The sequence below is a fragment of the Choloepus didactylus genome, chromosome 6, assembly GCF_015220235.1.
Source record: "Choloepus didactylus isolate mChoDid1 chromosome 6, mChoDid1.pri, whole genome shotgun sequence".
Lineage (NCBI taxonomy): Eukaryota > Metazoa > Chordata > Mammalia > Pilosa > Megalonychidae > Choloepus > Choloepus didactylus.
In genome coordinates this window covers 81,606,523-81,630,343 of record NC_051312.1, presented here as the reverse complement: position 1 = coordinate 81,630,343, position 23,821 = coordinate 81,606,523, and the positions used below count along the sequence as shown (strand labels likewise).

The 23,821-nt window shown below is 39.9% G+C and overlaps 1 protein-coding gene across 1 annotated transcript; it reads left to right on the top strand.

The window, feature by feature from the left end:
* The first annotated feature begins 680 nt into the window (after positions 1–680).
* LOC119537110 (olfactory receptor 52B4-like) lies at positions 681–1,625 on the top strand. The gene has a single exon (XM_037839703.1). It carries the CDS (start codon positions 681–683, stop codon positions 1,623–1,625), a length of 945 nt encoding a protein of 314 aa, XP_037695631.1.
* Positions 1,626–23,821: the final 22,196 nt, after the last annotated feature.

Sequence of the window (23,821 nt, the reverse complement as noted above, 5' to 3'; positions counted from 1 at the left end):
GTTTTGATGTCTATTCCAATCCCTTTGCTTGTAATTGGTTTGTTGAAGTGTTCTGTTTCTTATGGAGACAGTGTAGGTTGATCATGTATTTGAACAAATTTGTCCATTTCATCTAAGTTTTCTAAATTTTTGGCATTCATTTGTTCCTAGTATCCTCTCATGAGCTTTTTCATTTCTGTGGAGTCAATAGTTATTTGCATCTTCCCTCTTTCTTCTTTGTCAGTCTAGCTAATGGTTTGCCAATTTTCTTGATTTTCTCAAAGAATCAAATTTTGGTTTATTTATTATCTTTATTGGTTTTATTCTCAATTTAATTTTTTCTTCTCTAATCATTCTTATTTCTTACCTTATGCTTAATTTGGGATTAGTTTGCTCTTCCTTTTCTAGTTCCTAAAGATGTGCAATTAGGACATCCAGAGCCCAAGAACAGTTGTTTCAGACAGTTCCTCCTGGGAATGCTGTTTTGGAGGAACAAGTAAGTCTTGGAGCTCCCTACTCAGCCATCTTCCCCAGAAGTTCCCTCCCTATTCATTTTGTATGTTTCTTGGTATTTGCATGTTCAACAGATAGAGGGTGTGGAATAGGCCAACAGCTACTGGTGACTTATGAAAGAATATTAAAGGAAAATTTCCTCTTTCTCTTTGAATAACAAGTGAGATATCAGGTCATCTGCTCCAGGCATGACACCCTTAAACCACAGTGTGGTCAGCCACACAACCTTCTACTTGCTGGGAATCCCTGGCCTAGAGGAGCAGCACATGTGGATTTCTATCCCCTTCTTCATTTCCTGTGTCATCGCCCTGCTTGGGAACAGCCTGCTCATCTACATTATCCTCACAAAGCATAGCCTCCATGAGCCCATGTACCTCTTCCTCTGCATGCTGGCTGGAGCAGACATTGTCCTTTCGACGTGCACAGTACCTCAGGCTTTGGCCATCTTCTGGTTCCATGCTGGGGAGATCTCCCTGGATCGCTGCATCACTCAGTTCTTCATCATCCACTGCACTTTCGTCTCTGAGTCAGGGATCTTGCTGGTGATGGCATTTGACCGGTACCTTGCCATATGCTACCCACTGAGATATACCACCATTCTTACACATGCACTGATAGGGAAAATTGGAGTGACAATTTTTCTGAGAAGTTATAGTACAATTTTCCCCATAATATTTCTTCTGAAAAGGTTGACTTTCTGCCAAAATAATATCATTCCACACACTTTATGTGAACACATTGGCTTAGCCAAATATGCTTGTAATGACATTCGAGTGAACATCTGGTATGGGCTTTTTGTGATAGTGTCAACAATAGTCTTAGATGTTCTGTTAATTTTTGTTTCCTATCTGCTGATTCTCCATGCCGTGTTCCACATGCCTTCCCAAGATGCACGCTACAAAGCTCTCAACACATGTGGTTCCCATGTCTCTATCATCATCCTCTTTTATGGGCCTGCAATCTTCACAACCCTTACTCAGCGTTATGGACACCACATCCCACCTCATATCCACATCTTATTGGCCAATGTCTGCATTCTGGTTCCACCAATGCTGAATCCCATCATTTATGGAATCAAGACCAAGCAAATCCGAGAGCAGGTGGCTCATGTACTTTGTCCAAAGCAGAAATAACTTTTGGCTCAGGACAGAGTTCAGAGGTAGTCCATGGCAGTGGTGGGAGTGAATTCCTTCTCCCGAACAAGTCACTAGAAAGGTTGCAGGAATGACATCTCCCACTGTCTAAACAACCTGAGACAGCAGTGCCATACTTGACTGAGCAAGCTATGGCCTGCATGGAGCCTGTGGAAAGATGGACTGATATCCAGAAGTCGTGTACCCTTTGTGACTCTAGCCTGGTGGTTGGTTTTAGAAGAAATGAAAAGAGCATTCTGCACTGGGAATATGTCCAGCCATTATGCACATAGATTGTCAAGCTCTGAGACATGATGTTATATTCCTGGACACTTACAAATTCCGTTCCTTTTGGTCCTTCATTCTAGCAAGTGACATTTTTAGAATCAGTGATTCCTAGACTTTTTAGTTATTCATATTTTATTATAATTTATATACTTATTAACCTGCATATATGCCTTAAGGGAATGTAAATGAATCATGTGAATCCTATTTTATAGGAAAACCCTTGAGGAGACTGAAGTGATCACTTTTGTTGGATAAAGCCTAATGTGGTTTCTGAAGGGGTTGTGTGTGCTGGGAGAATGCTGAGGAAGGAAAAGTCCTCTGTTCTCAGGGTCATTGGACTCTTCAGTGATCCCCTTAGCAAGGCATTCCAGGCCTTTAGTGACCTGAATGGGACTTCTTTATAGCAGTAATTCCTATATCACCCTCCATGTAAGCCAAGCTTCAGACACACCAGGCTGTTCACTCCTTACCTCCCCCGGGTCATGCCATAGGCTTTCATGTGTGTTGTTTATTCTTGAAATAACATCCCTTGACTCTTGGAAACTTATTCTTTATACATACCTGATTCTACATTGTCTCCCCTGTCATGTTTATCTCAAGAAATCCTTACATAAGTTATTTTTTAAGCTAATACTTCTATGAGGAATAACTTTTCCATATTTCTTTTTAAGCTACCTATTTTATTATAGAACAATGCCTGCTCTAGAAAAAACTTTGAAATTTTGAAAAAGCAAGCACCAAACAGAATGAAATTCACTAATAAACTAATAGTCCTCAAGACATTCATTTTTAATATTTTGGTACTGGAGTTATATTGGTGTCTGCATACTTATTATTTATATCTGCATCTGCATCTCTGTATCTACTATGTCTATCCTATACCCATCTGGAAAATATGATCTATCTATCTGTCTCTCTCTCTCTATATATATATATAGAGAGAGAGGATTCATCATGTTATATATAAGTTTCTATAACCTACTTTCCTCATCTCACAGTACACTGTTGACTATGTTCATTTCTAATCTATATAAATATATAGATATACATTACCTGTTTCTACATATATATAGTGTTTTATTGCCATAAGTTATTCAATCAAACAATCAAATCTGGCCTTTTAGACTCTTCTTTTATGAAATTTGATTATTAATTTACAAGTTTAAGACTGAATTTTAGTTGTTTCTTATGTGCACAGCCTACAAGATGTTCTAAATAAATTATTTTTATGTTATATTTTAATGTAAGATGTTGAATGTAAGATGATGTAAGGCAGTTGGAAAAAAACAAATATAAGGAAGAACTCTATTCAGGAGAAAACCACTAAAAACCTTTTTCAGTGTAAGGCCTTTATAATCTTTGTTCTATATATGCATATATTCAAATAGAGGTCAAGTTATAAATAAAATCTTGAACTATTTTTGACTACATATTATAAATATATCCCCATGATTTAAAGAATCTTGTCATAAATGTAATTTCTAGTCATTGCATAATATTACATAGAAAAATTTTCAGTATTATTGGGCATTTGGGTTTTTCCCAGTGTAACAATTATAAAAAAAGCTACTAAGAATAGCTTTGTACATACAGCTTACTGTGATTTTTCAGCTTTCATTATAAGGATAGTTCTTCAGAGTTGCAAAATGAGGGTTTTTGGTGAATCCTATAAAACTACACCCAGAAATCATGCCTGATTTACTCTCATGTCGGCAGTTTATGTGAAAATATATCTCAGTGCACCAATAATGGGATTGAATATTTTCATCTTTTAAAACTTTTGCCATTTGATAGGCCAAATTGATATTCTGTTGCAATTTTTATTTGTATACTTTGATTGCTATTGAGGTTGACCATTAATTGATATCATAGTTCATCTTGTGAAGTAACGGTAGTTATCATTTGCCAAGTGCTTATCAAGGTGCTCATCCACGAGGTATGCATTGGACACAAGGAAATGGGAACCCTGCTAAGGTAAATGGCAGAGATGGGAACAAGCCTGTTTCTTCTTTATTTTCCAAGTCTGTGCTCTTGGCTACTATACCTCTTAGATGATACTGGCTATTCCTACCTTTGCCCATTTAACTCTTGAAAATCCATGTTGTTATCTATTATTATTTTTCATTTGTCAATAATATAATATATTTTCTCCCTCATATTGAGGTATTTGTCCAGCATGATTGCCCTTTAATCTTAGTACTTTTGTAAACTGACTTCAATATTAGTAGCTATATTTATGTTTTTTGCTTTGCATCATTTTCATTTCTTTAATCTTTGAAAATTCTCCTTAAGCTACAATTTGAGTATTATTCCTATCCATTTCTCTATTTTTGTTTTTTCATCTCTAAAAGGAGGATTAGTTTTTCAACTTTATAGAGTTCTTGTGAGGATCACGTGGGTTAATATACATAAAGTGTTTTGAAATATGTCTGATATATAGCAGTGTATTAGGGTTCTCTAGGGAAACAGAATCAATGAGAGATATCTATAAATATAAGATTTATGAAAGTGTCTCATGCAACTGTGGGTATGCATGAGTCCAAATTCCATAGGACAGGCAGCAAATTAGCAACTCCAATGAAGATGTTCGATGAACTCCTCAGGAAACAACTGGCAACTTTGATGAACGTGTTTGATGAACTCCTCAGGAATCAAACTGACATCTACAAACTCCTCAGGAAATTCTTCACTGGTCAACTGAAGAAGTGAAGATCCTCTATCTGTCTTGCTTAAAACTTTTCAACTGACTGGATTAAATCCAGCTGACTGCAATCTTTCATTGTGGAAGACATGCCCATCATTGACATCATCAGTCACAGCTGCAGCCAATTGATTGATGATTCACTAAACCAGCCTGTTGGTTTATTAACCAGCCACAAATGTCCTTGCAGCAATGGTTAGGCCAGTGCTTGCTTGACCAGACAGCTGGGTACCATCACCTGACCAAGTTGACACATGAACCTAACCATCACAGTCCACCCCTTGTCAACTTGGCAGTTACACACATCACCTAAAACCATACTTTAACTCTATGTATAGAAAAATAACAGCCATATATTTCACCTAACAATGTTCTGCTGTGTAGCATACAACCAGAAATGCACTAAATCTCTCCAGAATAGGATGCAAGTCCTTGGGTGACAATGACTCTTAAAATTGATTTCCTTTAGCTTAAATACAGCAAATTGAACAATACAGCTTATGCCATACAATAAGGGGATAAGAAGAGAAGAAAGCAAAGATATTTGCTTTAGAGACAAATACAAACATACTCGTAACAAAACAAGGAGGAAATATTCATGCCATCATTGTCCTCATTTCTGTAACTTGTCACATGGCCATAGTTCACCTTTATCACTACCTTCTTCCACTACCCATTCCATGTTCTCTTTACCCTCAGCAAGCACTTCAGCTGGCCATGGTTCTTTGCCTGGTAAGGTGACGCAAACCTTTATTCCTTAAATTTCTTGGCCATTGGTAGTCCTGCCAGGATTAAGTTGTTGCAGTTTTCCATTGACTTTAATTGCAGGGCATGGTAGTACTAAGAGATGTCCTAGGGGATCTCCTGTATTCCAAGAAAACTCTTGTTTACTTCCATTGTGTACCTGCAGTGCTATTTCCCCTTGAGAGTCAGGATCAATCACCCCAGCCAGTACAGTAATCCCCTTCCTTGCCTGTTGATTCAGAGGCATAAGAGGCCCAAAGTGGCCAGGTGGAAGTCTTAACTTCTAGTTCAATGGGATGATTGTGTTTCCTGGTGGGAGCACTCCTCCTTTTGGAACAAAGACTTGTAGACCAGAAGAGCTTAAGCTTGCAGGGACAGAAAGCAAAAATTTACCTAGTGGATCACTAGGAGTGATAATGAGTGATGCTACTCCTGTTTCAACTGCTTCATTCCTGGACCCATGAATCCTGGCTGCGGGAGAAACAGCACTGTAGAGTGGACACTGATTCAGAGCATACACAGCCTCCTGGAGAACACTGCCCCAGCCCTGCAAGGTATTGCCACCTAGTTAGTGCTGTAATTGAGTCTTCAACAGGCCATTCCACCGTTCTATCAACCCAGCTGCTTCTGGATGATGGGGAACATGGTAAGACCACAGAATTCCATGAGCATGTGCCCATTCTCTCACTTCATTTGCTGTGAAGTGGGTTCCTTGGTCAGAAGCAATGCTGTGTGGAATACCATGATGGTGGATAAGGCATTCTGCAAGTCCACAGAAGGTAGTCTTGGCAGAAGCATTTTGTGAAGGGAAGGCAAACCCATATCCAGAGTATGTGTCTACTCCAGTAAGAACAAATTGCTGCCCCCACCATGATGGAAGTGGTCCAATGTAATCAACCTGCCACCGGGTAGCAGGCTGATCACCTCAGGGAATGGTGCCATATGGGGACTGAGTGTGGGTCTCTGCTGCTGGCAGATTGGACACTCAGCAGTGGCTGTGGCCAGGTCAGACTTGGTGAGTGGAAGTCCATGTTGCTGAGCCCATGCATAACCTCCATCATTACCACCATGACCACTTTGTTCATAGACCATTGGGCAGTGACAGGAGTTGCTGGGGAAAGAGGCTGATTGGTATCCACCAAATGGGTCATTTTATCCACTTGGTTATTAAAATCTTCTGCTGAAGTCACCCTCTGGTGTGCATTCACATAGGACACAAATATCTTTATGATTTTTGCCCACTCAGAAAGGTCTATCCACATACCCCTTCCCCAGACTTCTTTGTCATCAATCTTTCAATCATGTTCCTTCCTAGTCCCTGACCATCCAGCCAAACCATTAGCAGCAGCCCATGAATCAGTATACAAATGCACCTCTGGCCACTTCTCCTTCCAAGGAAAATGAACAACCAGGTGCACTGCTCAAAGTTCTGCCCACTGGGAGGATTTCCCCTCACCACTGTCCATCAGAGACATCCCAGAAAGGGGCTGCAGTGCTGCAGCTGTCCGCTTTCAGGTGGTGCCTGCATATCATGCAGAACCATCTGTAAACCAGGCCCAAGTTTGCTCTTCCTCAGTCTACTGATTGTAAGGAACTCCACAAGATGTCATAGCTGTGGGCTGGGAAAGAGAAGATAAGGTGGAAGGAGTGGGGGCCATGGGCCTTTGGGCCACTTCCTCATGTAACTTACTTGTACCTTCAGGACCCACTCAAGCTCTATCTCATATATACCATTTCCATTTTATGATGGAGTGCTGCTGTGCATGCCCAACTTTATGGCTTGGTGGGTTGGACAACACCCAGCTCATGATAGGTAACTCAGGTCTCATGGTAACTTGGTGGCCCATGGTTAAGTGTTCTGTCTCTACTAAGGCCCAATAGCAGGCAACAGCTGTTTCTCAAGTGGAGAGTAGTTATCTGCAGAGGATGGTAATGCTTTATTCCAAAATCCTAGGGGGTGCATTGTGATTCTCCTATAGGAGCCTGCCAAAGGCTTCAAACAGCATCTCTATTTGCCACTGACACTTCCAGCACCACTGATCAGCTGGATCATATGGTCCAAGCAGCAGAGCAGCCTGCATAGCAGCCTGGACTTGTTGCAGAACCTCATCTTGTTCTGGTCCCCAGTCAAAACTAGAGGTTTTTCTGGTCACTCAGTAAATGGGCCAGAGTAGCACAACCAAATAAGGAATATATTGTCTCCAAAATCCAAAGAGGTCAACTAAGCATTGTGCCTCTTTTTTGGTTGTAGGAGGGGCCAGATGCAACAGCATTTCCTTCACCTTAGAAGGGATATCTCAACAGGCTCCATACCACTGGACACCTAGAAATTTTACTGAGGTGGAAGGCCCTGTATTTTTGTTGGATTTATCTCCCATCCTCTGCCATGCAAATACCTTACCAACAAATCCAGGATAGTTGCTACTTGTTGCTCAGTAGGTCTAATCAACATGATATAATCAATATAATGGACCAGTGTGATGTCTTGTGGGAGGGAGGAATGATCAAAATCCCTGTGGACAATATTATGACATAGGGCTACAGGGTTGATATAACCCTGTGGTAGCACAGTGAATGTAAACTGCTGGCCTTGCCAGCTGAATGCAAACTGTTTCTGGTGGTCCTTACAAACAGCTATTGAGAAAAAAGCATTTGCCAGATCAATACCTGCATACCAGATACCAGGGGATATGTTGATTTGCTGAAGCAATGATGCCATATCTGAAACAACAGCTGCAATTGGAGTCATCACCTGGTTAAGCTTATGATCATCCACTGTCATCCTTCAAGACCCATCTGTTTTCTGCACAGGCCAAATAGGAGAGTTGAATGAGGTTGTGGTGGGAATCACCACCCCTGGATCCTTCAAGTCCTTAAGTGTGGCATTAATTTCTGCAATCCCTCCAGGAATCTGGTATTGCTTCTGGTTTACTATTTTGCTAGGCAGGGGCAGTCCTAGTGGCTTCCACTTGGCCTTTCCCACCATAATAGCCCTCACCCCAGGAGTCAGGGAACCAATGTGAGGATTCTGCCAGTTGCTGAGTATGTCTATTCCAATTATGCATTCTAGCACTGGGGAAATAACCACAGAATGTGTCCAGGGATCCACTGGACCCACTGTGAGATGGACCTGAGCTAAAACTCCATCAATCACCTTACCTCCATAAGCCCCAACTCTGGTGAACCAGAGTGACTTTTGGGTCTCCTGGAATTAATGTCACTTCTGAACTAGTATCTGATAATCCATGAAATAGCTGATCATTTACTTTTTCCGAATGCACAGATACCCTGGTAAAAGGCCATAGGTCCTCCTGGCGAAGGCTGGAAGGAAGATTAACAATATAAAATTTTGGCAGTATAACAGGGTCCTTCCCCAAGCATAGTCAGCCTTCCCCTCATTCAAGGAGCTCTTGGTCTGTAAACTGTCTCAAATTTGGGAATTGATTAAGGGGCCATGACTCTCTGTTTTTGTAATTCAAGGGATACTTTTGTTCATTTGAACTGGAATTCTTCTGCATATATAGTTCAAACAAGAATTTAGTTGATTGCCCATCTATTTTACTACTTGGTACTCCATGATCTACTAGCCAACACCATAAGTCTCTGTGAACCAGATTCTTTTGATTGCTGCTTTGAGCCTGTTTTCCATTATGGTAGCCATGCCTACCTTGTCTGTGGGGATTAACTGCAGCCACTTGGCTTCTGCCAACTCAGGATCTGATTATCCCCGTTGTGTGTAAGTATTCCAGTTCAGTGACAGCAGTTCCTACAGTAATAGGACTATGGAGCTCTTCAGAGATTATGGAGCTAGTCTCACAAATTTATTCCTCACTGTTCTGGTAAAAGGTGTGTCCTCTGGACATTCCATGGGGTTGTAAGCAGGTCTTCTATGTTAAATCCACTCTAACATTTCAATCTCTCTAAGCCTTTGAATCCCCTTCTCCACTTGTACCAGGGCAGTTCTGGCATTTCAGCCTCTGGTTATGCTGGCCACCTTTTTATCTATGTTTCAGCCAACCACCCAAACAAACTATTAACACCCTTTCTCAAGCTACAACTTTGAATACAGAATCTCTGCTTAGTGGGCCCATATCAGTGAATTCAACCTAATCCAACCTTATATTCCTTCCACTGTTATCCCACACTCTTAATATCCATTCCCACACAAATTCCCCTGGTTTCTGTCCATATAAGTTAGAAAGCTCATACAGTTCTTTTGGAGTATAGCATACTTCCTCATGGGTCACATTTTGTACCTCCCTCTTTGGGGCCTTTTGGGACTTTAGTCTAGTTATAGGTCTTGAAGAAAAGACAGGTGGTGGGGGTGGGTCATGAAAAAAATAGAATTATCCCTCAATCCATTTACCTCAGGACATTCTGTTGCATTTTCATCTTTTGAAACAGGATTAATCTCTCCAGACAGAGGAGTGAGGGCTCCTCAGGGGAGGTGATTACAGGATTAGCAGGCCCTGAAGTGTTAATCTCTTTAGGTGGAGGTTGCATGGCAGGCTCCTTAGGGCAGACTAGAGGTGGGGAAGCTGTTTCCTCATGACAGCCCACTACAGGTAAATCTAACAATGACTCAACAGAATAAAGGGTGCCAGTGTCCTCACTGTCATTATTATCAATCCATATGTCCCCATCCCATTTCAGGATTCCATTCTTTTCCAATCAATGCCTTTACTTTAACAGCAGACACACTGAGAGGTTGAGATTTTAGTTTACATTGTAAATCTGCTACTTAAAGAATGAGAGTCTGCATCTGGTTTTCAGATATCTCAAGTCTGCGGCCACAAGAAATAAGATTTTCTTTCAGGGCACACATAGAAACATTTATCTGTCATATGGCACTTAAGTTTTAAATTTAAAGCCTTTAGGTCATCCCTTTCTCTTACAACTTTATCCAATGTATCTAAGAGCAGCCAGCCAATATCAGTATACCTCTTAATTCTGCAAAACTCTGTGAAGGTGTCAAAAACACTGTCACCTAGAGCCTTGCTTCATACAAGAGTATGATTAGGAGAATCAAATGGTTCTCTTTTGAGTATCTCCATTCCCAACTCATACGTGGACTGTCAATGCCATCTTGATTAATGGAAATGGAATCATTAGTGCCTTTGAATCTAACAAGAGTAGAAAACAAATTGTAAAAGCCCATTTTAAGATTCTGTTTCTCAAGAACCACTCTGGGTACCAAGTTGTATTAGTTAGGGTTCTCTAGGGAAACAGAGTCAATGAGCGATATCTATATATATAAGATTTATACAAGTGTCTCACACAACTGTGGTTATGCACGAGTCAAAATTCCATAGGGCAGGCAGCAAACTGTCAACTCCAATGAAGATGTTCGATGAACTCCTCAGGAAACAACTGGCAACCTTGACAAATGTGTTTGATGAAATCCTTAGGAATTGAACTGGCAACTTCCATAGACTCCTCAAGAAATGCTTCACTGGTCAGCTGAAGAAGAAGTGAAGGTCCTCTATCTGTCTTGCTTAAAAGTCTTCAACTGATTGGCTTAAATCCAGCTGACTGCAATCTCTCATTGTGGAAGACACGCCCATCATTGACATCATCAGTCACAGCTGCAGCCAATTGACTGATGATTTAATAAACTGGTCTTTTGGTTTATAAACCAGCCACAAATGTCCTCACAGCAATGGTTAGGCCAGTGCTTGCTTGACCAGACAGCTGGTTACCATCATCTGGCCAAGTTAACACATGAATGTAACCATCACAGCAAGGATTCCATATGTTTGCTGTCATTATGGTTCTTATTCTTCTTTTGTTTCTTTAGAAATGTCTTTATTGCATTTGCATTTTCTTATTTATTTAACTTTTTATTTTGGGATAATTGTAGACACACAGGAAGTTGAATAATATTTGTGGTCACGTGTTCTCTTCACACTGTTTTCCCAAGTGGTAACTCTGGTGAATTTAATTATGTTCCCCAATTTAGAGTGTTCTTGGTTTTGATCTGCATTCCTGTATGTGTGAGCCCTTTGTAAATAGGATCTCCTGGAGATGTTATTTTAGTTAAGATGTGGCCCAACTGAATGAGTTTGGGCCTTCATCTGAATTACTGGAGTCCTTTGTAAAAAGAAGAAATTCAGACATAGTCAGAGGAAGCCATGAGAGGAGCCAGAAGCCAGAAGTCAAGGGAATCTGGAAGGGAAAGGAGAGGACACCGCCCTGTGACAGGAGGCAGAGCTACAACCTAAAGAAATCCAAGGAATGTGGGCAGCCAGCACCATAGTGTTACACACCTTAGGGAGAAAGCTTTGCCTTGCTGACCCCTCCAGTTTGGACTTCTCCTAGCCTCAAACCATGAGCCAATAAATTCCCATCTTTTAAGCCAAACCAATTATATCTCAACAGTTTTACATGCACTCATTTTCATGTGTGTGTAGTTCTATGCAGTTTTATCACATGTATGGATTTGTGTACCATCCACCACATCAAGTTACAGAACTGTTCCATCAACACAGGGTTCCCTTGTTCTGTCCTTTTATGGTCTCATCCACCCCCTCTTCCCCATCCCTAATCCCTGGAAAAGACTAATCAGTTTGTCATCTCTACAATTTTATTTCATGAATATTAGATAAATGGAATCATACTGTATGTAACCTTTAGAGACTGACTGACTTCGACTTAGCGTTGGGATATCATATTAACCTGTAAACAATAAGTTCTCATTCCCCATTCTAGGTTCCATGCAACCATGTTGTTTAAATAGACTCACCATATAGATTATATTAGAAAGCATGCTACAGAGAATATAAATTCTATACCAAATAAACATCTCTTAAGTAACAGCTAAAACTCAGGAATGTATGTGACTGCCATGAGAGCTTACAATCTATAAGCCTTTACAAGCCTCACTGAACACTCTGCACTCCTGTATCATTGATTGTCCAATCTCTTTCCACATTCTTTCCACTGGTACCTATGCTTTCAAATTCAATTCTCAGCATTCACACATGATGGTAATTTTATTTTAGTGAGGTCTTACAAGATTTGTCCTTTCATTTCTGGCTTATTTCACTTAACATAATGTTTTGAAGGCCTATTCACCTAGGTGTAAGCCTCACAACTTCATTCTTTCATGTAGTTGTTCAATATTCTCTTGTATGTATACATCACAGTTCTCCCTTCCCTTCACCTGTTGAAGTACCCTTAGGCTGTTCCATTCATTGCAAATCATGAATACTGCTGCCATAAGCACCAGTGTGTAAATGTCTATTCATGTCCCTGCTTTCAGTTTTTCCAAGCCTATACCAAATAATGGGATTGCAGGATCATATGGCAACACTATACTTAGCCTCTTGTGGAAACACCACATTGCCCTCCAGAGGGGCTGCACCATTCTACTTCCCTACCAACAGTGAATAGATATATCTCTCTCCACATCTTTTCCAGTAGTTGTATCTTTCTGTTTATTTTTCAGTTTTATTCACACACTGTGTAATCCATCCTGAGTGACCAAGCAATAGCTCCTGGTAAAATCTCGTAATATGCTTTCACCACCACAATCTAAATGACAACAATTCCATTTCTTCCACAATAAAAGAAGAGGAAGAAAAAAAAAAGATGAAGAATAAAAAAATAAAAATTAGAAACAACAAAAACAACAGGAATTCCATATCCCTCCCTTATATCCCCCTCTGTGGACATTAGCTTTTGTGTATTCCCTTTGTTACAATTAATGGAAGAATATTGCAATGTTATTGTTAACTATAGACCCTAGTTTTCATTGATTGTATTTTTTCCCATATACTATCCCATTATCAACACCTTGCGATGTTGACATTCACTTGTTCTCCCTCATGTAAAAGCTTTCTTATATTTCTAGGTTCAATCACCATCATTGTCGACTCTAGTTTTTGCTAAGTTATAGAGTACCAGTTTTATCCTCTATCTTTCCTTTTGGTGTCCTACATGCCCCTAGCCTACCTCTTTCAACTATACTCACACTCAGCTTTGTTCATTATACTTACAACATTGTGCTACTTTCACATAGAATTGTGCTAACCATTTCTGGATCCTTACAATCAATCCTGTTGAACATTCTGTACTCTGTCAGTATCAAATGCCCAATCTGTAGTGTCTTGATTCCTCCTGATAACCTGTGTTCTTAATTTGAACTTTCAGAGTTCATTCATTATGGTTAGTTCATATTAGTGAGACCATACAGTATTAGTCCTATTGTTTATGGCTAATTTCACTAAACATAATGCCCTCAAATTTCATCCACATTATTTTATGTTCTGTGACTTTGTTATCTTATAGCTGAATAATATTCCATCTTATGTATATACCACAGTTTGTTTATTCAATCATCCACTGATGGACATTTGGGCTGTTTCCATCTCTAGGCAATTGTGAATAATGCCACCATAAACATTGGTTTTCAAATGTCAATTCACATCCTACCCTCAGTTCCTCTGAGTATATACCTGATAATGGGATTGCTGGAACACACGGCAGTTGTATACTTAGCTTCCTGAGAAACCACCAACACTGCTTTCCAGAGTGGTTGCACCATTCAGCATTCCCACTAACAGCGAATAAGTGTACCTCTTTCTACACATCCTCTCTAAGACTTGTAGTTTCATTTTACTTTATATATTTATTTGATAATGGCCATTCTGGTAGGTGTGAAGTGATATCTTATTGTGGTTTTGATTTGCATTTCCCTAATAGTGAAGTCTTTTCATATGTTTTTGAGCCATTTGTATTTCCTCTATGGAAAATTCTCTGTCCATGTCTTTTGCCCATTTTCAAATGGGTTGTTTATCTTTTTGTGGTTGTGTTGTAAGATCTCTTTATGTACTCTAGATATTAAACCCTTATCTGATCTGTGGTTTCCAAATAGTATCTCTCATTGTGTAGCTGCCTTTTTACTTTCCTGATGAAGTCCTTTGGTATGCAAAAGTTTTCAATTTTCACGTGGTTCCACTTATCTATTTCCTCTTTCATTGCTTGCAAGGTGTAGGAAACCTCCTCCTATCACTAGATCTTTAAAATATTTACCTACATTTTCATCTAAAAGTTTTATGGTCTTAGCTCTAATGTTTAGGTCTTTAATCCATTTTGAATTAATTTTTGTATAAGGTGTGAGATAGGGGTCCTCTTTAATTCTTCTGGATGTGTATATCCAGTTATCCAAGTACCATTTGTTGAAGAGGCTACTCTGTCCCAGCTGAGTCAGCTTGAACACCTTATTGAAGATCAATTGTTCATAGATGATATGGTCTATTTCCATATACTCAATTAAGTTCCTTTGTCAGTATACCTATCTTTATGCCACTACCATGCTGTTTTGACCACTGGAGCTTTGTATTATGCTTTAAAGTCAGGTATTGTGAGACTTTCCACTTCATTTTTCTTTCTCAAGATATTTTTAGCTATTTGGGGCACCCTGTCCTTCCAAATAAATTTGATTATTGGTTTTTCTGTTTCTGCAAATTAAGTCATTGAAATTTTAATTGGTATTGCATTGAATCAATAAATCAATTTGGTTAGAATTGACATCTTAACTATATTTAGTCTTCCATTCCATGTGCACGATATGGCCTTCCATTTATTTAGGTCTTCCTTGATTTCTTTAGCAATTTTTTGTCATTTTCTGTGTGTAGGTCTCATATGTCCTTGGTTACATTTATTCCTAAATATTTGATTCTTTTGGTTGCTGTTGTAAATGGAATATTTTTCTTGATTTACTCCTCAGATTGCTCCTTTCTCTTGTATAGAAACACCATTGATTTTTGTGCATTGATCTGGTATCCTGTCACTTTGCTGTACTTGTTTACTTGTTTATTAGCTCTAGTAGCTTTCCTATAGATTTTTGGGGGTGTTTTACATATAAGATCATGTCATCTGGCAACAGTAAAAGTTTTGCTTCTTCCTTTCCAATTTGGATGCTTTTTATTTCTTTTTCTTAATTGTTCTAGCTATATCTTCTGGCACAATGTTGAATAACAATGGTGACAGTGAGCATCCTTGTTTTGTTCTTGATTTTAGAGGGAAAGTTTTCAGTCTTTCCCCATTGAGTGTGATGTTAGTTGTGGGTTTTTCATATATTCCCTTCATCCTGTTGAGGAAGTTTCCTCCTATTCCTATCCTTTGAAGTGCTTTCATCAAGAAGGATGCTGAATTTTGTCAAATGCCTTTTCTGCCTCAATTGAGATGATCATGTGGTTTTTCCTCTTTAATTTCTTGATGTGGTGTATTAAGTTAAGTGATTTTCTTGTGTTGAACCACCCTTGCACATTCTTTTAATCTAATTCTGGATTCAGTTTGCAAGTATTTTGTTCAGAATTTCTGCATCTAACTCCATTAAAGAGTTTGGTTTGTAATTTTCTTTTCTTGTTTATCTTTGGCTTTGTTATTAGGATGATGTTGGCTTCATAGAATGACTTGGGTAGATTTCCCTCTTCTTCAATTTTTTTGAAGAATTTGCAGAGGATTGGAACTAATTCTTTCTTGAATGCTGGTAGAATTCCCATGTGAAGCCATCTGATCTTTACTTTTCTTTTTGGGGGAGTTTTTTGATGAATGATTCAATCTCTTTTCTTGTGGTTGGTTTGTTGAGGCCTTCCATTTCTTCTTGAGTTGAAGTTGGTTGTTCATACTTTTCCAGGAAGTTTTCCATTTCATCTAAGTTGTATATTTTGTTAGCATATACTTGTTCATATATCTTCTCATTATCTGCTTTATTTTTGTGGGGTCAATAGTTATATACCCTCTCCATTTTTTTTTTTTTTTCTTTAATTTTATTGATCTAGATGCTCTCTCTTTTTTGCTTTGTCCACCTGGCTAAGGATCCATCTATTTTATTGATTTTCTCAAAGAACTAACTCCTGGTTTTGTTGATTCTCTATATTGTTCTTATGCTTTTATTTCATGTATTTCTGCTCTAATTTTTGTGATTTGTTTCCTTCTTTTACTCTGGAGTAAAAGTTAATTTGCTGTTCTTTCTCAGTTCCTCCAGGTGAGCAGTTAAGTCCTCAATTTTTGCTCTTTCTTCTTTTTTAATATAGGTGTTTAGGGTGATAAATTTTCCTCTCACCACAACCTTTCCTGTACCCCACAAATGTTGATACATTGTATTCTCATTTTCTTTTTTCCAACCTTTAATTTTCAACCTGATTTGTCCATGGGTCTTCAGTGAGTCTCTCATAGCATATGGATGGGTTCTGTTTTTTCTCCACTCTGCCAATCTATGTCTTCTGATTGTAGAGTTCAATCCATTAACATTTAATGTGATTAACTGTAAAGGTAACATTTTTTCCTTTTGCATTTTATATGTCATATTTATGTTTTTCCTTTCTTTTTACCCTTTTAGTTACCCTTACTGTTAATCTTCATTTCTGTGTTCTTTCCAAACCTCTCTCTCATGTCTTTTCCTATCTGTTTTTAATGCTCCCTTTAGTATTTTTATGGAGCAGGCTCCCATTCATGAGCTCTCTCAGTGTCTGTTTAATTGTAAATATTTTAAACTCTCCCTCATTTTGAAGGACAGTGTGCTGGTTTGTATGTATTATGTTCCCCAGAATGCCATGATCTTTGATGTAATCTGTGGGCAATCATATCAGTGTTGATTAGATTGTAAATCTTTGAGTGTTTCCATGGAGATGTGCCCCACCCAACTCTGGGTGATGACTCTGATTGGATAGTTTCTGTGCTGGTGTGGCCCTGCCCATTCAGCATGGGCCTTGATTAGTTTACTAGAACACTATATAAGCTCAGACAGAAGGTGCGAGCTTGCTACAGCCAAGAGGGACACTTTGAAGAATGCACAGGAGCTGAGAAGAGAGGAGCTGCAGCCTAGAGAGGAATGTCCTGGAAGAAAGTCATTTTGATACTGGAACTCTGAAGCAGTCACCAGCCATGTACCTTCCCAGCTAACAGAAGTTTCCGGACTCCATTGGCCATCTTCCAGTGAAGGTACCCCATTGTTGATGACTTACCTTGGACACTTTATGGCCTTAAGATTATAACTTTGTAGCCAAATCAACCCCCTTTTATAAAAGCCAATCCATTTCTGGTGTTTTTGCATTCCAGCAGCATTAGCAAATTAGAACAGATTTTGGTACCAGAGAAGTGGGGTGCTGGTGTTACTGAGTTTGCAAATACCACAAATGTTGGAATGGTTTTTAAATGGATAAGGGGAAGATTCTGGAAGAATTGTGAGGAGCTTGATAGAAAAGGCTTAAGTGCTTTGAAGGGACTGTTTGTGGAAATACGTACTCTAAAGATAGTTCTGATGAGGCCTGGAGCAGAAATGATTAATGTGTTGTTGCAAATTGGAAGAAAGATGATCCTTGTTTTAAAGTGGCAGAGAGTTTGACAAAATTGAGTCCTGATGTTGGATGAAAGGCAGAATTTGAAAGTGACAACCTGGAATATTTAGCTGATGAGATCTCCAAGCAAAATATAGAAGAAGTAGCCTGGCTTTTACTTGCAGCTTATGGTAAAATGCAAGAGGACACAGATGAGCTGAGAAATGAACTCTTGGTTTCAAAGAAATCAGAAACTGATGGCCAGAAAAACTCTGCATGTCCAGAGGGTGAAACCCCAGAAGCTACAGCCCAACATGAGGATGTAACCAAACATGGAACCCAGCCACCATTTCAATATAAGCCAAGATTGGAGAAGGAGTTAAGCAGAAAGGATTTGTGGAAAGTCCTATTGTCTGGTGGCTTTGACCCCTGTGTGCTCATGTGAAGCCAACAGAATTTTTGTGAGCTCTTTACAGACAGAGCCACTGCTGGTTGGGACTGGAGGAGACAGACAAGGAAAAAATTGAAGGAAAAATTTCTTCGAAGACAGAGCCATGGAGGTTGAGGTCTGGTGTCAAGAGGTCTCTGGCTGGGAGAGCCGAGTGGCCCACATGCATTGAAAGGGTGAGTTTGCCCCGGAGTGGAGGGTGGGCCTTCAGGAAAGGTGCTGCCACCTCAGGCCTCAAAGAGGGTGGAGCACATTTCCAGGGGACTGGAGAGTGTCTGGCCACCATCCCTCTGTTCTGAAGGGGTTGGGCATGTGCCCTGGAGATGGAAGAGAATCCAGGTGCTGCCCTGGTGTATGAAGAGGGTTGGGCCAAGAAGGTGGTCTCCCCAATGTGTGGATATGTTGGAGCACTCATCCCAGCATTTGGAGAGGAAAGGCCTGCAGCAAAGGCCCTTAGGAAGGGTTAGACTCCTGCTCTCTCAAGCCCCAAGGATGCAATTTCGTTCTGTTAATGACTTTCAGACTTTGAAATCTAATGGCGTTTGTCCTGTGGGTTTTAGGAACTGTTTTGGTCCTGTTAACCTTGTTTTCCTTTCAGTTTCTCCTTATGGCAATGGGAATGTTTACCCTATGACTGTCCCTCCTTTGTATATTGGAAGTACATAACTTGTTCTAAATTTTACAGGTCCACAGCTAGAGGGGAATTATGCTTTTGGACAGACCATGCCTATAACTGATTTTGATGGGATCTTGTACTTAACTATTGTTTCTGAAATGATTTAAATTTCTGTGATGTTGTGGGATGAATGCATTTTGTATATGGAAAGATTATGTCATTTTGGGGTCCAGGGGGTGGAATGTGCCAGTTTGTATGTATTATGTCCCCCAAAATGCCATTATCTTTGATGTAATCTTGTGTGAGCAAACATATCAGTGTTGATTAGATTGTAATTCTTTGAGTATTTCCATGGAGATGCGCCCCACTCGACTCTGGGTGATGACTCTGATTGGGTAGTTTCCAAGAGCTCTAGAAACATCACCACCTTAGTAACAACAAGAACACATTGTGTCCAGATTTTGATTTCCAATACCATTCTCCAAAGAAAGGAATACAGCTCCTTGGAGAAATTTCTGAATCTCTGACTGGGGCAGGAAATATATAAGATGAGTCTGCTGTAATTTGAATTGCCAGCAAAGTGAAGGTGTGCTCAAAGAAAAAAACACCAGCAATGATGGGGTTATGTCCAAGAGACACAGAAGATGATTGAAAGTGCTGCCAGGGGCCACAGCTGGAATAATTTGAGCAAAAAAATAAATTAGATTTGAATGATACCCAACCCATAAAAATACATAATTCTATACCTATAAGAATACAATTATTGAATAAATAAATAAATGTGGGGTTATGGGCATGTTTCCTGTGCAGAAGAATTGTAAATAATTTATGTAGATACTCTACCCTCAAGGAGCCTCTTAAGTGGGGCTATGCATGATGACCTCTTTCCAAAGCACAGTCTGGAAAGGAGGAAAAAGAGTGAAGTTACAGTAGAAAAATAGGACTGGAACTTGGCTGTGCAATACAGTTAACATCCACAGGGATGAGTCATGTTGACAGTGTGTGCCCTGGTTATGATGGGATAAAAACGACACTTTACCCTGTAGACTTCCTACCCCCAAACTGATAACACTGTTTTGTCATGAGAACAACATCCAATAAAATCCCTTTGAAGGATATTCTATAACATACCTGACCTTTCAAACTCCATGACTTTACTCCACTCTCTCTCTGGTACTTCATCAAAATTGTCAAAGTCAAAAGACAGGGAAAGGCAAAGAGAGTGTCACACCAAGAGGAGCTGAAGGAGACATGATAAGTTAATATACTGTGTGTCCTAGTTTGCTAATGCTGCAGAATGCAAAACACCAGAGATGGATAGGCTTTTATAAAATGGGGATTTATTTCACTACACAATTACAGTCTTAAGGCCACAAAGCATCCAAGGTAACACATCAGCAATCGGGTACCCTCACTGGAGGATGGCCAATGGCCTCCGGAAAACCTCTGTTAGCTAGGAAAGCAGCTGGCGTCTGCTCCAAAGCTCCGGCCTCAAAACGGCTTTCTCCCAGGACGTTCCTCTCTAGCAAGCTTGCTCCTCTTCAAAACATCACTCCCAGCTGCACTCTCTTCCTCCCCCCCGAGTCAGCTCATTTATATAGCTCCACCAATAAGGACCCACCCTGAATGGGTGTGGCCACGCCTCCATGAGAACATCTCATCAGAATCATTGCCCACAGCTGGGTGGGGCACACTCCAAGCAAATCTAACCAACACCAAAAACGTCTGCCCCACACAAGACCACAAAGATAATGGCATTTGGGGGACACAATACATTCAAACTGGCACACTGTGGAATCATGGATGGAACAGAAAAAGGACATTAGGTAAAAATTAAGGAAATCTAAATAAAGTATGTGTAATGGAATAAAAGATATTATATTTGGTGCCTTGTCATCCTGCCTCACTTAGTTCTAAGTTTCCCTTTTCAGCCACCACCTCAGCAAGCCCTGCCCTGGGTGTAACTGTATCTAGCAGGGCCTGCACCTCTGCATGGTGTGGGTGGTAAGAGCCACCCTTAGGTTCTCTGATGGCCCCTGCTGTTTTTTCTCCAAATGACACTTGCTGCCTCTTCTCTGAAAAGCCCCTTGCCCTTTCATGCCTCATAATTTACTAGCAAGGCCTGTATTTCCATAGGGCTTTCATGATAAGAGATGCCCTTGCCCCTTCTGCTTTCATATTATATAGTTTGAAACTTCCAATTCCCATTATTCTCAGGAAAGCCCTACCCCTATGGTCACAATAAAGGCAAGAGCCTGGGACCTACATGTGCTTCTTCCCATCTCTTCCTTGAAACTTCTCAGGAGCCTGGGTTTTCTAAGCCCTGGGCCCCTCTATTGCCCTCATTCTACCCTCCGGGGTTTTTCTTCTAACAAAGCTGTCCTCTCATTCCTTCTCAGCTGACCGGATATCTGTGTTTGTGCCTCATTACCCAAGGAATTCCACCTAAAATTCCATACTGTATGGATTTTAATTAATAATGAGGTATCAATATTAGTTCATTAATTATAAAATTATACCATAATAATTTAGAATTCTAATAATAGGGAAAGTGGTTGGAGGTGTCTCTGGTAACTCTATGTGATTTTATATATAAACTTGTTCTAGAGAATTTTGATTAAAATAACAATGATAATCATTTGAATATTTCAAATATATGCACTGATAAAAATGGAAATGACATTTACTAATTCCTATTAAAATGGAAATGGTTATTTTGTTTAGCAGTGCTAATTTTTTTATTGGAAATAGTACATGTGCACTTGTAATCTGGGAATGGAGTTGTAGAGCAGTGGGTGGGATGGGAAGCACTGAAGGGGAATAATGACTTGGCTCATGGGCTTTGCATCTGGGATCCCTTGGGTTCCAGCTCACTCTGTGGTCTGTAGGCAAATGCATAAAATCTCGGCTGCCTGATGCCCATCCTTCACAGTTCTCCTGTGGGTCATCCCATTCTAGCCCATGAGGACTCCACTTGTGACAAGTGAATGTTGCTTCACTGATTTGGGATGAAATTTCAGGAGAAAGACTAGGATTAAGGGCTTATGGGGCCTAAGGGAGGTAGTTGAGATTTTATTCATGGCTCTACTAGATTGATCCATCATCCCAACCAGGAAAAATGTGATATATTGTTTTTCTCGTTATCTCTTTTGAAAGAATTGCATTGTGCTTCCATGTGCCAGACAGGGCAGATGCACAAATCATGAAAAAAGTCTATGCTCAGACCTTAGAAAGTTCACAATCAGTTGAGGAAGCATTGACTGATATTCAGATAACCTCCAATGCCTGAGCTAGGGGTTTGATGACTGAATTCTGTGTGAGAGCAGAAGGAAAGGAGTGACTGGGGGGATGCAGCACATAGTTGACATTTTGGGCAGGTGGTGAGAAGTGCCTTGAGTGGGGACAGTTAGCGCCACAGCAAAATCAGGGAGACAGGCAGCTTCTTGAGTGAGCTGAAGGTGTCTGAATCAAGGCAGAAGAAAGCTTTATGAAGCATTTGATAACATTTTTAGGGTAACCTTGAGTTGCACAAGCAGCCACTCTAGTTCATGGAAATTCACCCACAGACTAGCTCTCAATCATCAAGCTCCTTATCTTCTATTCTCTTCCTTCACAGAGGAAAAACCCTCTTTGCCACTTTGAAAGAATCCAGTGTCCTCTTCAGCTCTGCTTTTGGTTTAGACTCATTTTGCTTGATCTTCATCTCCTTTTTCTGTTATTACTTTGTCAGAATTGTGGTGCACACAGGTAATGTCCCCAGGGCACCATTGCATTTATTTTGAGTTTTTCCATCCACTCCAGTAGGATGGCTTTCCTTAGGGGACTATATGTTCTCATGGTAGTTGTGTGGTCACAGACTGGCCTGGTGGTAGTTACTGTTCCCATCGGCCACATCCCTGCAAGCCTACACTCACATTCCTGCCATGTGTTTTTATTTTCACTCAGTTTCAGCCATTACTTAGGGGGATATATGGGAATGAAAATAGAATCGATTTTCCTACTGCAGAAGTTAAATTGATAGGTGAGGAGAATATAACCTGGAGTAGGAGGGAAAGTGTGCTAGGTCCTGAGTCTGGCACTGAGGTAATGGAGAGTTGTGGATTAAAGCTGACCTGTGCTTCATCTTTGGATCTCTGAAATTGCTATCTGAGTTCTGCACATAGCTCATCTGAGAACAAATGCCAAGTTCAACACCCCGCTGGAGAGTGTGGAGGAGAGTAGGATCTAGAGGTTGACCCTGAGAGTGCAAAACTTTTCCTTTTACAAATTGTTTCTTCTCTTTTCTGGGGAACTATTTGGCCTCTCCTCTGGCCACTAAATCCCCTGGATCTCCTCTAGAATCATGTTTTAACATTTTCCCCTTCCCTCTCCCCCAGTCCACTTGACCCCCTTCCATGTTAGCCTCTGGCCCCTCACTCTCTAGTACCTCAGAAAACAGGTGGCATGAGTATAGGAGCAGTTGTTTAAGTGTTTTAGGTTGCTTAAAAGACACTGACAAGAAAATAAATATCAAAAACTGGTGGAGTTTCAGTCATAAATAATGACAAAAATCTTGCTTTTTATTTCATTTTAAAGGGATAGGGGATTGCTTCCTCTTTTGGTGCATTCTTTGTTGTATTACTCCAAGTCCTTTCTCCCATCCCCAGTCAGAAAGGCTTCTCAGTTTCATTAGTTCAGAATAGATTAGGAAATTATTTATAGTCAATTTAGAAAAGCTTCATATCCAGTTCTACTCTTGAGTTGTGAGAAGATTATTGAGCCTCAAATTCCTATTTTGAAAAATACATGATGACAATGCCTACTGCTATGCTATGAGTTGTTAGAAGAAATTAATGACATCCCCTAAATAACATTTTTACATCAATGCCTAACATTAAGAAGCTTCTTTAAGAAGGCAGCTTTCTTAATTCTGTATCACTGTGATAATAATCCACTAATATATCAATTTCTCTTAGTAGAGAAAACAACTATTTTATCAGATTCCAGTATTTGCCATGTATTCTCATTCTGTCTTCTCAGCTGCCAGATTAATGTATCCAGAATGCTTTCATTTCCAAAAGTTATCATGACTGAACACTTATTTTCACTGGATGAAATCTACTCTCTTTAATTTGA